The sequence below is a fragment of the Condylura cristata genome, unplaced genomic scaffold, assembly GCF_000260355.1.
Source record: "Condylura cristata isolate star-nosed mole 26May11 unplaced genomic scaffold, ConCri1.0 scaffold00004, whole genome shotgun sequence".
NCBI lineage: Eukaryota > Metazoa > Chordata > Mammalia > Eulipotyphla > Talpidae > Condylura > Condylura cristata.
In genome coordinates, this window is record NW_004567105.1 from 52,092,740 (window position 1) to 52,108,105 (window position 15,366).

General features: G+C 37.0%; 1 protein-coding gene across 3 annotated transcripts in view; it reads right to left on the bottom strand.

The window, feature by feature from the left end:
* Positions 1-955: 955 nt before the first annotated feature.
* The window catches only part of PTPRG (protein tyrosine phosphatase, receptor type, G), a 650,641-nt gene continuing 636,230 nt past the window's right edge, over positions 956-15,366 (bottom strand). For all 3 annotated transcript variants that reach the window (XM_012720264.1, XM_004676019.2, XM_004676018.2), the window contains 5 exons: positions 15,189-15,317; positions 12,235-12,381; positions 11,463-11,605; positions 3,504-3,639; positions 956-3,001 (listed from right to left, as the gene is read on the bottom strand). In XM_012720264.1, the coding sequence (XP_012575718.1) occupies positions 2,855-3,001; positions 3,504-3,639; positions 11,463-11,605; positions 12,235-12,381; positions 15,189-15,317 (702 nt within the window). In that variant the 3' untranslated portion in view covers positions 956-2,854. The remainder of the gene's footprint in view (positions 3,002-3,503; positions 3,640-11,462; positions 11,606-12,234; positions 12,382-15,188; positions 15,318-15,366) is intronic.

Below are 15,366 nucleotides of genomic sequence, written 5' to 3' on the forward strand. Positions count from 1 at the left end.
TATATATATACATATATATATATATATATATATATATAAATGAGATTGTGACTTTTGGATGGAAGAGTTCTCCTAATGGCAATGAAATGTCTTTTCTCTGATGTCCAGCCTGGCAGCTGGTCTGATCATTACGACTCACTGTTGTATGTATGCTGTTTACCCAGAGCTAAATTTATAAGTTCCTCAAAGCTTATTTTATAAAATAGTACACATTAGTTTGCAGTAGCTATTTCCTTTCCCCCTGAGTGCACGTGCACGTACTAGTAATAAGCTTGTTACATAGTTAAGCAATGTGCTTTGATCTCAAAGAAATACCATCTTTGAAACTTTGCTGCTGGAGAGATGCAAGTATACTTTTGCTAGTAACAAATGAAAAGTAATAGTGAGGATCTACTCTGGCGAGTGAGAAATTGCTGACTGTAACTTCGTCATTGATGCATATTTGGACTATTTTGGCAAGATGGGCAAATAGCAGTGACCCCTAGTTCAGTGGGTCAGGATTTGTAGACTTGAGTTTAAGTCTGCTATAGACATCACATTTGCTAAGAGAACTACTAAACTGTCTTTGTTGTTTGTATTCTATTTACTAATCTTTGTTGTATCACAGTGCTGGTACCCCCGTGAAGATGGTCACAGAATTGTGTTGGAGGGTACGCATTTCCATGAACTGAGCCCTCTAAATAGCACAGACAGAAATACTTGCTATGTATCTTGCTAACTAGTGTTTGCTTATAAGAAACATTACTGAGGGACTATGAACTTCAACTCAAACATTAGTTCTGAAAGTAGAGTTTACCTTGCCATCTACCAAAAAGAGTTAACTCCTATCAGTACTTTGTTCAATGAAAGCAATACACTTAATTGACTAAAATGACCTAGCTCTTGTCATGATCTCAAACCTCCTCCCGGCCCCCTTAGCTCTCCTTAGCTCCTTAGCTTCCTGGCAGTTGTAGTATTCCTTTTATTCAAGTTTTTTTTTTCTTTTTTTAAAGTGTGAGGAAGAACTTCCTTGTGTCATTTCTGCTGAAAGAGAGGGGCTGACAAAATATCTGTGTTATCTAGCACATACAACTTAGCAAACCGGCACATCTTTTCTAAAGCTTAGCCTCCGTGGCTTTGAAAGTGAAGGACTCTCTGTTGCTGAATCTGTGATGAAAAGATAAGATTACCTCTAATAAGTCACATATAGCTCATGAGCATTCCACTGACTAAGTGTATGTGTGGAACTGTGGGACTTGGCCTGCAGCCTCTCTCCTTAGCAGTTTTGGTCCTTCAGCACCACTCTGCAACTTTATAGAAACCCAATTCAAGATAAACAGAACATCAGTGCTGAGTACAATAGTAGCCAGTGTGGATATTTTGTTGGAGTTTATTAATCTCCCCAAAATAAGCAAAACCCTTTTTTCTTAATAGGCCCAGTTCTGGTAGTGATGAGCAGAAAACTGACAAGTTGCCCTTCCAAAGCAGATATGCAATAGGAGAAAGCAGTCTCAGTGAGTAGAGTATGTTTCTAACTAAACCGAAATTTGAGTGTTCATAATTTTGCCATTATGTACTACTTCAGGATGACTATTGCTCAATGCTAGACCAAATAACTTTCTTGGATTCTGTAATTATCCCTCACGCTAGGTAATAAGAAAGCATATAGTCATCTCCCTCTTTTGAAAAGTGTTGAAAATGTCAGTATCATCTTTCAGGATTAAAATTTTTCTCTTTGCAAATCACATTTGTCCATGTTTGGGAGTTTCAATAGTCCCAAGACTTTTGATAAAACAGTATTTCAATCCTGGTAGTAGAATGTATGTAACTGAGATTTATCATTAAATATTAGACAAAAAAGGAAAGAAAAGAATGTTAACTATATAGGTAGTTGGGTTTTTTTTGTTTGTTTTTTAAATTAGATTGTTGTATGAGCAGTAGGGATAGTTAGAGGACTTGTTTGAAACTATGCACCTGTGAAAATTTTCCCCCACCTGTTGTGAGATATTAAGCCAGGAAGCATTAGTGGAGAGCCACTAAAGGGTTTCGTAACTCAGTCTTGTAAAATATTGCCAATCTCTGTTGTAAAAGATAGCCCTGGTTTTAAGGTGTAGCTATTTCATAGAGTCACAATGGAAATAACACACACTCTCCACATAGCTACTGTGAAAACTGTAATACAGAGATATCCTTTATTTTGACACAATTGGGCATTATTTTAGCTATGAATATAATTCTGTAACTAATAAGTGATGTTCAAGTGAAACAAATCAGAAGCTTTCTAATTTCATAATGGGTTTCTTCCTTCATAAAAAGAACTGTTTCAAGGCCATGTGGTTGATAGACCCTCTGAGTAGCTCCTGATAACCTATTTTTGAAAATAACGCTCGTCCACTCTATTAAAGTACAGAACACACACAGTATTGACTAGTGCCTAAAAAACAGGACTGAGAAAAGCACAGCATTGCCTGCTCATAGAATGCAGCTGCTTAGCAATAATAATAATAATAACAACAACAAAATCGAGATTCACTGTCATAACCAAGACATTCACTGTACTGAACTAAAAAATAGCATGTGTGTTGTCATGGAATGTCACATCAGGGTTTTGCTCTAGTATTAGGTTATAGGCAGTAACACTGATCATATAGTGCAAACTAGGTAAAACTGTTTTCACTGTGTGAAATGAACAGAGGTGCAAATGCTCAGTAGGATACCATTAAGACATAAAATGGCAAAAAATAAATATCAAAACTTTTATCAGTGTAAAAAAGTAACTGGGTTATTGTATAACCTAGAGTCTGGCAAAAAAGGCCTCAAAGAAGTTCTCAGTCTTCAGAAGTCTTACAAATTAAGTGCCCTTTCACTAGTCCGGTCACACTAGAGACTCCATGCTCTCAGCAGGGTCTGACTCATCTGCAATCAGAACAGCACCATTTTTGTCCATGGTCATGGGGCCATTTCCATTTTCTTTAGTGCTGACCAAGCTGAGCATTGCTTTATAGACAAACTGGTATTGTTCCTGAAAGACAAGAGGAAGACAGTATCAACCAAAGAACAGCTTCATCATTCCATCTATGGTAAGTTACCGACTCAAAATGTAATTAAGAAAAACCTACAACAGATAGAAGAACATAAACTTATGCTAAAAAAAAAAAAATTGTAAACATTGCTTGAAGCCTCTTAATCAAGCCTGGCATCTTTGTGTTCTTTCAGTTTCTGTTAGCTTGCAGAACACTCTGGGTTCTCAATGTTGATAGTTGATGAAGAGAAAAGTGAGTATTCCTTGTAACTAGGGAACACTATGCTCTAGAAAGAGGTGTGCATCAGCCTCAGCAGTGCTGCATTTTGGGTAAGGTCATTCCTCATAGAGGAGGGCTGCTGGGAGGTTAGTGCCTCTGGGCTCTATTAACTAGATGCCAGAACATCTGTCTGAGCTCCCAGTTGTGCCAATCAAAAAGGTCTCTGGGCATTGCCAGACATCCCCGCTGACACAGAAACTCACAAAAAAGCAAAATACTTACAATGTCTGTGAATACTCCAGGCCTCATAAGGTTGATCATTTTTGCAACCTGGAAAACATCCACAGCATTTTCATTCTCCAGTTGCTGGGACAGGGTGGTAAGCGCACACAGCATGCCTGCTGACACTGCTCCATACCTTGGTGAGAAAAACAATGTTACTTCAGATTTATTAAGGGGTGGAATATTTTGGAATCAAATTTTCATAGACTTCAAAGGAACTGTATTGTGACTGATTCCAATACAGACACACAGATGAAATCCTGGGTAAGGGTTGAGATTTGGAGGCTAACATAGGGGAGCATTGGTTTATGAATAGGAAGTCTCCTCCACTGGATGACCAGAGGCTAACTTTGATATATAATGTAAAACTAGAGGTTCACAATTAGTCCTTAGAAAGCTATCACAGCTATTGAGGGGCAAGTTGAGTAATACAGCAAAAATGACAATTGTTAACTGTAGACAGATAGAAACTGGTGAAGGGCTCAGCATTGCTCAAAAAAATTCCAAATAGCTAAACTGAACTTAAGAAATAAGAATTAAAAAAAAAAAAAAGGCTCAAAATGTGAGACTATTTGAACCAAGTTACACAATGAGTACTTTTTGCCACTTAAGCAAAACTTTGCAAGTAAGAGCACTTTCTATGAAATCTATTGCTTAGAACGGGTAATAGATTTTTTTTTAAATCAAGTCAGCCACTCTTTTTTTTTTTTTTTTAAACAGGCACTGGGGTGGGGGGGTGGAGCACAAAACTTCCACGTTAGTAATAAGAAAACAGATGGATTAAATAAATTGTTCAAGGTGGTGGTGTTGTTGGTTGGTGGTAGAAATGAGACTAAAATTTAATGTCTTTGCCAAGTGACTGTTAAAAAGTTAAGTATGCAGTTTCTGAATTCATTCCTGTGTTTAATAAAAATATTCCATGTTTTCCATCTCTAATATAAGGAACACTAAAGCCTCACTAAACACCACCCCAAATTTAGAGTTGCTACTTCTTGGAGATAAAAATTGTTAGACCTTCGGGTGCGGATCTGTGGACTCACGTTTATCAGCACATGTCCATCTAGGCCATTGTTCCACACTGTACCATATCAAACTCGTTTCCTCATGGGCAGACATTTAAATTGTGTACCTTGTGTCATTTGGCAGGGGAAACATGGGAAGTCAGCCTCGGTTGAGGTATGACGGTTTCTAAAGATGCTGCTTTAATTCTCTCCCAAGAGTTTATTTCTTGTTCACACCCTTCCTCCAGGAGAATTACATTAGAATCATTTCTGTCACTCTGACTTGTGAAAAATTCTATCAAACCATTCCTTGCTAGTGAGGGAAGTTGAATATCTTTGGATGTTTTTAATCATCCATATTTCCGCTTTTGGAACTGCTTGTTCATACACTTGGGCCATTTTTCTGTTTAGTTAGTCTCTTGAGTGGATTTATAGGAGGCATATTATTTGGACATACTGCAAGTATTATCCCCCTCGTCTCTAGTCTGTCTTAAAAATGTGGTTATTTTGTTGCACTTAAATTATGTAGAGGTACTCAAATTTATAAATCTATTTTGGGCCTTTCTTGAATTGTTTAATGTTTTGTCTAGTCCATTGTTTCAAGAGATAACTCTTACATGTTCCTAATTTTACTATTTGCATTTTTTTTTGCACTTGTACATATTTGTTTTACTTACTATAGGATTTGAGTAAGTCCTGGTATCAGGTGAAGTTTTGGCTATTTCTACATAGACAAATTCCTGTTTTTCAGTAGTTTACACATACTTATTGTCATTTTTCATGTGGACCTTCTTTTTCCAAACTCCTCTAGCCTACTACCCTATTCCATCCCACCTGATAATATTTTGAAACTAGATTGTCAAGGAACAAAGTTTGTGGATTTTGATTAGGCTCCGGTGAGTATACTGATGGACCTCAGGAAATGAGTTCTGAATTGTCTGTTCAGGTATGTCTGCTCCCACTTATTCAGGTCTTTTGTAGCAGCCTTCAGTCAGATATTACAGCTTTCTTCATGGTCTTTGCCATTTTTATTTTAGGTTAATTGCTTTAAAAAATGGCCTTTTATGACATTCTTCCTTTGGTTTCCTTTAGTAGGTAGGATACATAATAATGTCCACAAGGTAGGCCACAGACATAACCTAGCATTCTAAGTGCTAACTGTGGATTTTCCAAGAAGTCAATTACATCTTTATTTGCTAACAATATCAGTTTTGTTCCTTTTCAATTTTGATACTTGTCTCTTGCTTTTTACCATGTGCCAAACCCAGTACTTCTGTATTGCAACACTGCAAGGAGGTATGTTGTGTTCTTTAATCTCCTAAGTATTCTGTAATAAATACAGATGTTTGTGATAAGCTTCTGCTAGAATAACACTTATAAGATTAAGACAATGCTTCCTACTTTGTCACCGTAAAGAGTGTTTTGGGCCAGGGAATAATGAATGGGTATTGCTTTCTAACATCTATTTTTTTTTTTTAAAGCAATCTCCTTAATAATGTCCTGAATTCACTTAGGGATTTTTCATAGCTTTTAACCAGATTCACATTCCCATGGTATCTCCACATGATGCATAACCCCCTTATATAGTACAATGGGATTGACCTGATGCTAGCTACTTCATTTAGAATTTGTATTTACAAGTTACAATGGTCTTTACTTTTCCTTTCTAGTCTTTACTTTTGTCTTTCTGGTGCTAGCCTTCTTAAAATTGTGAAATTCAGGTTATTTTAAATCATCCACTTTCTTACTCAGCAACCAAGTCCTGATCAAGATTTACTGGGCTTTGCCAGTTTGAGACCTTATTCTTAATTTCAGGAATCACTAACATGTATGTGCAGGCTGCCTTACAGGTCTTGAACACACAGCAACAATCTTCCCAATAATCTTATGTTACAGCTCCATTTTGAGGTTGAAGACATGAGGCACATCCAGGTGAAATAACTGGCTATAACTTTAGAGACATCTTGTGGTACTAGAGCTCATATTTCAGGTGTTTCAGAACAGACCAGCACATAACATTTGCTGACTAAAAATCATTTATTATACTTATTATCTAGACTTAAAACTTCTAGAACTAGTTTCAGATGTGTATTTTCTATCTTTTGGCACACATAAAATAATCAACATGTGGCCACTTGTGTTTCACATATATATCTTTTCCCCACATATATCTTATTCATTAATATTTTATACAATTTTATATATTTTAAGATTTGTTTATCTATATATACACACAGAAATGGGGTACAGGCAAGAGGTGTAGGGGCAGTGAGAGGTTTCACCAGAGACAGAGTGGAGAGCAGCTGGTGGTTCAGGAGAGGTCTGTCACACCATGTGGATGTGGGTCATCTCTGGGGCTGGGGGTTAAACTCGCACTGAAGTGGCTTGCAGTGCTGTGTTTTAATCTGTTGCACCACCAAGGAGGGCCCAATATTTTATTCAACTTTAAAAGGACTTAGACAATGGTAGCTATTCGTCATGTTAATTTTTCTGCTCTAGTTTTTTCCTGAAAATTTCAAAGTTGTATCTTTTTTTTTTTTTTTTAAGATTTATTTATTTATTCATACAGAACTGGGGTACAGGCCAGAGACGCGGAGGGTGAGAGGATTCACTAGAGACAGAGCAGGGAGCAGAACAGGCAGATCGACAAAGTACACTGCTGAGGGGAGCAGCGGGCGGGTCAGGAGAGGTCTGCCACACCATGTGGTCACCTCCGGGGCAGGTGGGAATTGAACTCATGCGGAAGTGGTTTAAGCTTCTCAGTGCAGTGCTTTAACCCGCTGTGCCACCAGGGAGGGCCTCAAAGTTGTATCTTTTATAAACTTTACTGGTTAAATTTTACTGTTACCTCTCTGTCCCCATTTTTATCACCCTTTTAAATGCTTGAACTTGAGGTGGAGTTGTCGGATTTGTATACTAGCTATTTTCCAATACATGCCATTTAGGCTGTACATTTTTTGTTCTGAGTGTAGACTGGCTTCTATACAGTATTGAAATGCAGTACTTTGCCATCATTTGATTAAGTATTTTGTAATTATTATCACTCTTATTTGTACATAATTCTTGATATAAGGCTTTCAGTGTTTAGGTGTAAGGGTTTGGAGTCTGACTTCCCTGGTGGTTTCTTGATGCATTAAAATGAATGAATGTGGCTTTGTGCAGTATCAGTTTGGGGGGAAGGTACTCAAATACCACTTATGCCAATTTATGTAAAGAAACTATTTGTATTTAAAGACTGTAAGGAACTTCTCTAGTCTCCATGTCTTGTGTTGGTATAAACAGAACTCACTCCTCTTAGTTCTTAGAAAACCTCAGCCATTACTTCATCTCTTCTCTCCAAGATCACTCATATGTGTTAGAACAAAGCTGAAATCAAAGTAGGATAGGATATATAAAGCTAAATATAGAAGAGCTATTAGCTAATCTCATTGTTGTTTCATAGCTTCTAATTTGTTCTCCCGTTACATGCTTTAAATTCATTTCATGTACTCTTTAGCTATTGGAGGATATTATTGTAAAATTCTGATCAGTCCAATAATTCTGATATACTTTTTTATTCTTATTCAAGCTGTTTTTGCTCAGATTTAAAATTTGCCTTCTCATTTTAGCATAGCTAGGGTTTGTCTTTTTTTCCCCCACAGAGGGGAAGAAATTTAACCTTTGCTTAATCTCTTCTACTGAAAAGGTAGAATCAGGATCTTATTATTAAATTCTTCAAAGCTCTCCATAGTCAGGTAATATGTATTTCATTGTGTATTGTGCACTCCCTGTGGGATTACTGTGGCTTTTCCTTGAGCTGGCTTTCCTATCTTTACTCTTTAATAAGCACCTAAATTAAAAGGAAGTACTTACACAATGCAATTTTAAACATGACTAGAAACTAAACTAAGTCAAATCAATCAAATGTACAGATAACTTTTAAATGTTTTCAACATGCCAAGCATTGTAATGAAAGAAAAAAGACTGAAAATATAAATGCCTTTCTTTCAAAAATTTAGGAATGAATTAGGAATGAAAAAGGACGTTTATCAAATTTATGGGTTTGTAGTTAATGACAAGAAATTGGTGAAAAGTTAACACAAGTAACTTATAGCCTAGGTAAAACAAGAATAGTGTATAAATTATGGCTTTTTCTAGTCTCCACGGAGAATAGTTCTTGTATTACTAATGCTTTTATACAGAAAGTGTGGAATAATTAAAAACATGTAACAGGAAAACAGATTAAGCCTAAGAAATGGAAAAAATGAGACTACCTAGTAGTGTGGACAAAACTGAAATCAAACTAGGATAGGTAAGTTAAGTATAGTGTTCTGACTTGTATAACTATACCAAAAATGCTGTTTTCATTTTTTCATGTACAATAATGTTGATATTCATTTTAAAAGACACCAGTGTATATCTATTGAATCATTTTTTTTAATCTCATAAAATTGCCCAACTAGGAAAGGAAAACAAAGATTAAATAGGTATCAAAATAGCACCATCAAAGCCTTTTTTATGGGGCTTTGAGAAGGAATCATTGGAAATTGGGGCGTGAGTGTAGGGGTGCTCACTGAAAACCTGTGGGCGGCAGTGTGGACAGCAAGTATGTACCGATCTGGGGGTGACCATGGCATGCTAAGGCTCTTAGGGCCACTGCTCATTTGGGTCCCACGCATGGCTTAAAACTCTGCTACCACCATCTGGAAATTCTTGTAGTTCTATCTTAAAATTTTGGCTCTAATGACACAGATCAACCTCTGAACAAAATTGTTTTTAATGGATGAGCATGTGATGCTGGCGCCTGTCCTCAAAAAGAAACAGCTTACGTTTTGGTGAGACATGTTATCCATAGATCATATCTTAGAAACTTCATCTACCTTGTACACAGCTGTACACTCAGGATATTGAGTGTGGGTGTTGAAATAATATCTGACAGATGACACATAGTTTGTGTACTGTAAGTTCAACTCTTGTACTGACTTTGGATATACTGAGGCCATTTCTCCAGGTCTGTTCACTTCTGCTTTTGGCAGAGCTTTGAAACTTTATATAAATAGGCTTTATAGTTCGCAGAATCATTTAAACTGGCAAAATGACAGAACAAGAGCAAGATGTAAGGCTTTCTGGGGACAGTTCATGTAGGGGTGCAATTTACCACAGCACCCCAAAGTGCCAGGCTATGGGCTGTACCCAGTAGCCTTAGACAGATCGATGAGTAAGTTACTTATGGTGGTCTCAGCAGCGTGGAGGTGAGTCATGATTTGCAAGAATGGCACTGGTAAGAGGGTGATATTTGTTAACGGTTTTCATGATCACAGGTTGGACTTTTGAAGAGAGTTGAATGAAAAGGGCATTCAGAAAATGGTACTTAGTGGGGGCAAGGTGGCCCTTTAGTGGAGACTGCATGGTAGCTGGGAAAGCGAGCCGAGACCAGAAAGTCAGATGTGGAAGGGTACTTTAAAGATATTCTGAATGTATTTCTGATTATACATTTATATGGATGGGAACATGGTAGGGAGATAAGATTTATTTTAGGCATGCTAAATTTGTGGTATTTGTAGGCATGAGGGAGGGATATAGAGGTGGAAAAGTAGGTAAGATAGAAACTGACCCTAACAATTGTTTAGAAGTGTTAACATTGCTCTTGAGTATTGTGGAAAAGAATTTCTATGGAATCACTTATCCTTCAAGAATGGTGGATAACGGATTGAACATACTTTTTATGATGAGTTTTAATCTGGTTCACGGATGGTGTTTTCAGACTTACTAGCTTAGGATTTCCTTACTTAAGTTATATAGGATCAATTCCTGAGGTGATATAGTTACTATGTGGCATAAAAAAAACAAAAACAAAAAATACCTTATCATAAATAAATGAGACCATTCATTTTAATTGCTTAATCTGCCTTTTTTTCTTTTCTTCTCTTTTGAAAGGTAACGCTACTGACTTTAAAATAAGCACTAATTTAGCTTAGCTGTGGAGAAGTGACGAGCAAGGGTAGTATTCAGATTGAAATGAGATGGTGAAACTCCAAAGTGATTTTTAAAAACTGATGCAGATTAGTGGAGGAAAAGCTCTAGAAGCAGTTCAAAAATTATGATATAAACTGCTACTCTAAAATTCCATAGACCAGGAGCAACTGTCCAGTTATTCTGAGGCTGTCATTCTCAAACAGATGAAGGATTAAGAGTCAGGCCAACATTTCAAAAAAGCCACAACATTCCTTGGAGCAGCCAGTAAGCCAGTTACTTTCTAAGGTGAGGCCACTCTTTGTTGGCTTGCAGTCTTTGTTCACTTCCTGTTAGAGTATTACTAGAAGGAAAATGATAGACTTTCCTTTCCATATTGCTACTAGTAGTCAACTTAATGACCTTAAATGAAGCACTGACTGAGGGAGTACCCTTGAACCTTACAAAAAGTAAATACATTAGTGGTGCCATGTTGGTTAATGGTTTGTGACATAAACAAGCTGGGGGTTATACAACTTATTTCTAGGTCATTTCTTGTCATGACATCTGATTCCAAATAGTCATATAAGGATATGTAAGTCACAAAGTGTTTCTATGATCCTTTCTCAAATATTAATGTGGAAAAGGGGCTGGTGTGAACTTTGATAGAGGGACAAGTTATTTATGAGGTTCGTGTTCTTTATATTTTAATAGTTCATGTTAAAGTATTAATAGTAAATATAATTGAAATGAATGCAAAGTCAATAGCTACTGAAATATAAAACTTCTGAGAACATGCAAGTTGACTTACCTTTTGAGAACATATCCCTTAGGAGAATCTGAAGCTTTGGGTTTGCTATATTAATATGAACACAACCCAAACACCTTCCACATCTACACATTAGGACTAAGATGGAATTGTCACAAACTGAGAGGGGACCAGAATTTTGAAATATGCCCCCCTCTTTCTATTACTCTAGCAACACAAAGGAATATGTGACTGTAAAATTAAGAAGCAGATACTTACTCATCATGAACAATGGTGGGGCCATCCCTTGCTAAGGCCTCTTCCTTGATGACGTTGATCAGTTCAAAGGTACTGCTTATGGGGGCATCTGGGTTAGGCCATTTGGGGCACTGAAAATGCCGAACTTCTAGGACATAGTCATCCTACAACCAACACAACACCAGTCACTCAGCAGCCTTTACCTCATTAGAGCTGCTGCTGTTGATACCTGAAGAATGCTGGATGTAAAGTGGCTGGCAAGAACTGAGTCTAGAGAGGTGGCCTGCCATAAAATAATGAGCACGTCATGATAGTGAGAATACCAGAGTGCTATTTTGTTCAGGTAAAATGTCACAAACAAGACTTTATATTCTACTCTTATCTATGAAATTGTAAAAACACACGGAGCTTGTCATTTACATGACCATTGTAAGACAGTCCCCCCACTAGAAGGCAATTTATTACACATCAGTTTACAAAAAAAAAAATCTTAATGTTGTTCTTTGCCATCAGAAATGTAAACCTCGCAATGTGTTGCAGAGATGATAATATTGTTTTTATAATTAGGTCAACAGACCTATTTGTATGCATGCTCAGCCAGAGGAGCTATGCCATTTCATCTGTTCAGCTGGAAAAGGCAAATATTTGAAGAAAGAAATGTACATATTTAAAATTAAGTCATATTCAACTTCCTGGGCTTGTCTTGAGGATAATGAATTACTTCACTACTATTTAGGAGGATGATCCAGGACTAAAAGTAGGGTTATTGCTGAGGACTTGAGGTTCGGGTTACCTGTGTAGCTTCAAGGATAAAGTCATGGATGATGATTTGTTCTTCATTAGAGAGGCACAGTCTGTCTTTGCTGATAAGGGTGACGGTAAAGGCCTCACAGTTCATGGATTCTTCTCGACTTGGCCAGTATACAAACTCATCTTCTGCCTATGGGAACAACAATGACACATTTCTCTGTATTGCTGCCAAATATTTTAAAATTTTCTTGCAAAATGATTCACTTGCCATTTCTCATACCTTTTCTAAACAATCTTTTTAAATTGGGTTCATAAAATTATATCCCTATCTAATCAGAGCGAGTTCAGTGGTTTGCAAAGCATACTTTTATGACAGAAAACTAGAAATGTTTCCTAAGTCACTGGAACCACCCCAAGTGCTTCTTCCATAGGGGATATATAATCTCTGGTTGAAAAGTGTCCTTTTTTTTTCCTATGACAATTCTAAATCCATTAATTATAGAGTAGTTGACAACAGTTCTACACTTGGTTAGCATTTTGCTAAGGACTCAAACACCTACTTTATTTGTTTTACAATATACTAGCTAAGATGAGGGATTTTTATCATCTGTCTTTGTGATTGAAGATACAAGACTCAGACATCCATAGTCTAATGTCACCCTGCTTATAAAAGGTGAGTAGAATCTTTTTGATAAGAGATGGGTGCATACATAAGCACTTTGGCAGCAAGTGCTTATAAGAAAGTTAGCTGTCAATGTTAGGTTTCAGAAGAGGAAAACATAGAAAGTCTTTTGGTCTTTTATTAGACCAGCTTTAAATGTTCATCTATTTTAAGGCTAGAATATTCAGACTTAGTACTTAAAAGTCTTCCTCTGAAAAACTATAGAAGCCTAAGAAAAAGTTAATGATTGCACAGGCTGGAGACTTAAGGAAAATATAATGATGATAATGAGCATCTACAACCCTTTCCATAATTAGTTCACATGGTAAACTACAGTTTGCTTATAATATATAGATTTGTGATGGGCATTTTCTGAAAATGCTTAGCTACTAGAGAAGTCAGAAATAGTTCTGAATAATGTTCAAAACAAAGAAGGTTTTGTTTAATCTTACATTGTTGCATTAGAAATGAGCCAACAGTCCAATAAGACTTATCACCCTTTCAAGTTTCAATATAGCTTATTGCCAAGTACATTTTTATTTTTAAAGCTCAGCATAAGGGGAAACAGATTAGCAATTGGGTTTAGTCTATACAAAAGACGTCTGTAACTGTCATGAGTTTTAATATATTTTGTCCCAAGGACAAGGAAGTAGGGCCCTCTTGACATAAAGTTACTTTAACCAACATGCACAAATTCAGCATCGGATTGGATGTGATCCTGAATAAATTAAGCTATCCAAGCCTCAATTTCCACATCTGAAATGTCAGAATAATAAGAGATTTTAGTATTAGTGGAATAAAGGCAGGAAACAACAAATTAGACTCAAACTACAGACTAGATGCTCATCTTGAAAGACTATGAGAAATAAGTGCCACTTAACTCCGTAGGCAGTTTGATCTCATGGCTACTTTGCTTACAAATATTTTATGTGAATGAACAGTGTTTTCTGAGTTGGGAACCAATGACTTTGGGCTACACAGTATTGTGGTAAAGGTAGAATAGTAATAAGTAATGAAACAAAGACTCCAGACACTGTCCTTAGGAGGAACTATGCTGCCTTGAGAGCTGTGTTTCAGTCAAGACCCACATTCTCACTGTCCACAGATAATGGACAACTGATTTGGTCCATTCTTTCTAGTTCCCCCACATAGATGAGCTTGTGGAGAGATGCTTTTGGACACTGTCCTCTTAAGTGACAACAACAAAATACTGACTCATCCAATAAATGAGCGTTTTTAACAACCCTACATGCCTCCAATTTCCACATGCCAAACAAAATAGACCTCTATTGCCAGCTAATTTGAAAATTTACACTCCAGTTTTTAGCTTGAGATTCTCAACTTTGTTGCCATTCTATCATACAGAAGCAGTCTTGGTATTCTGAAGCTAGAGCAAAATGCGACAAAGTGAAGTTCCTACTGACTGGGCACACAGTCAAATCCTTGTCATCAAGACAAGGGTTCAATCACATGCTGTTCTTTCTTGATTGAAAAAAAAAAATGCACTGGTCTGATGCTCATAGACACATCCCATTGTTTTGACTCTCAGGCTTATGACACTGTCCTCAGTAACTTTTGAAGACTCAACTAATTCTGAGATTTAAGCATGTAGTAAGACCTAAGATCATAGCATCACTTATGCTTGCTTTTATAAACCTGCTCACCCTCTCCCCTTCTAGTCTGAGCACTCCAAGTGAAGAAGGAAAGGGAAGGAAAAAGGTAATAACTTATTTAAGGTCTTACGAGCACCTGTAAGTTACAACAAAAATATCCGTTATCTCCTTCCATGTAATGGATCTGACTTGCCTAATGAAAAGAGGGAAAAATGGTATGTGATGAGTATCTTTGATACAGAAAAAATTTTGACTGGGTAACATGACTGGTACATGTATTACAGCAATATGATGGAATCCTGAGACAGTGACTCAAGGACAAATCCTACAAAGCTTACTGTGTGTGCGATTGGGCAAATTACTTCAGTTTTCCCAGTTATGAGTGAGATGGATAATATTTTATGGGTTTATGCCCTAAAATTAGAGGGTTAAATGAGTTAACAGATATATAAACATGGTTACATAAATGTTAGCTGCTATTTTCAAGTGACATACAGTAGACGAGGTAAATTTTTCAAAACCACCTACTATGTTGGCATGTACAGTGCCTTGAGGGGTAAGATCACCAGCACTAGAGAATCAACCCTGGGATCTGCTTCAGACAGTAACAGTGAGCCTGAATGAATCGTGTAGGCTTACATACTACCCTGCGGCAAGGTATCAAAGTAATTTATGCCCTGGCCTCACAGGCTCATTAATATATAGCAGATGTGCTTTACTTACCAAGCTCTGGTTGTCTGGCAGCATGACAATGATCTGTGCATTATGATCCCAAATCATTCGCCAGAAATCCTTCGTAGTATGTGGCAGAGGATGCTGGGTTATAATAAATTCATTGCTCCTATAATAGCCCTTCAGTTAAGACAAGAAAAAAAATTAGTTGTTATGTGTTTTATTCTAA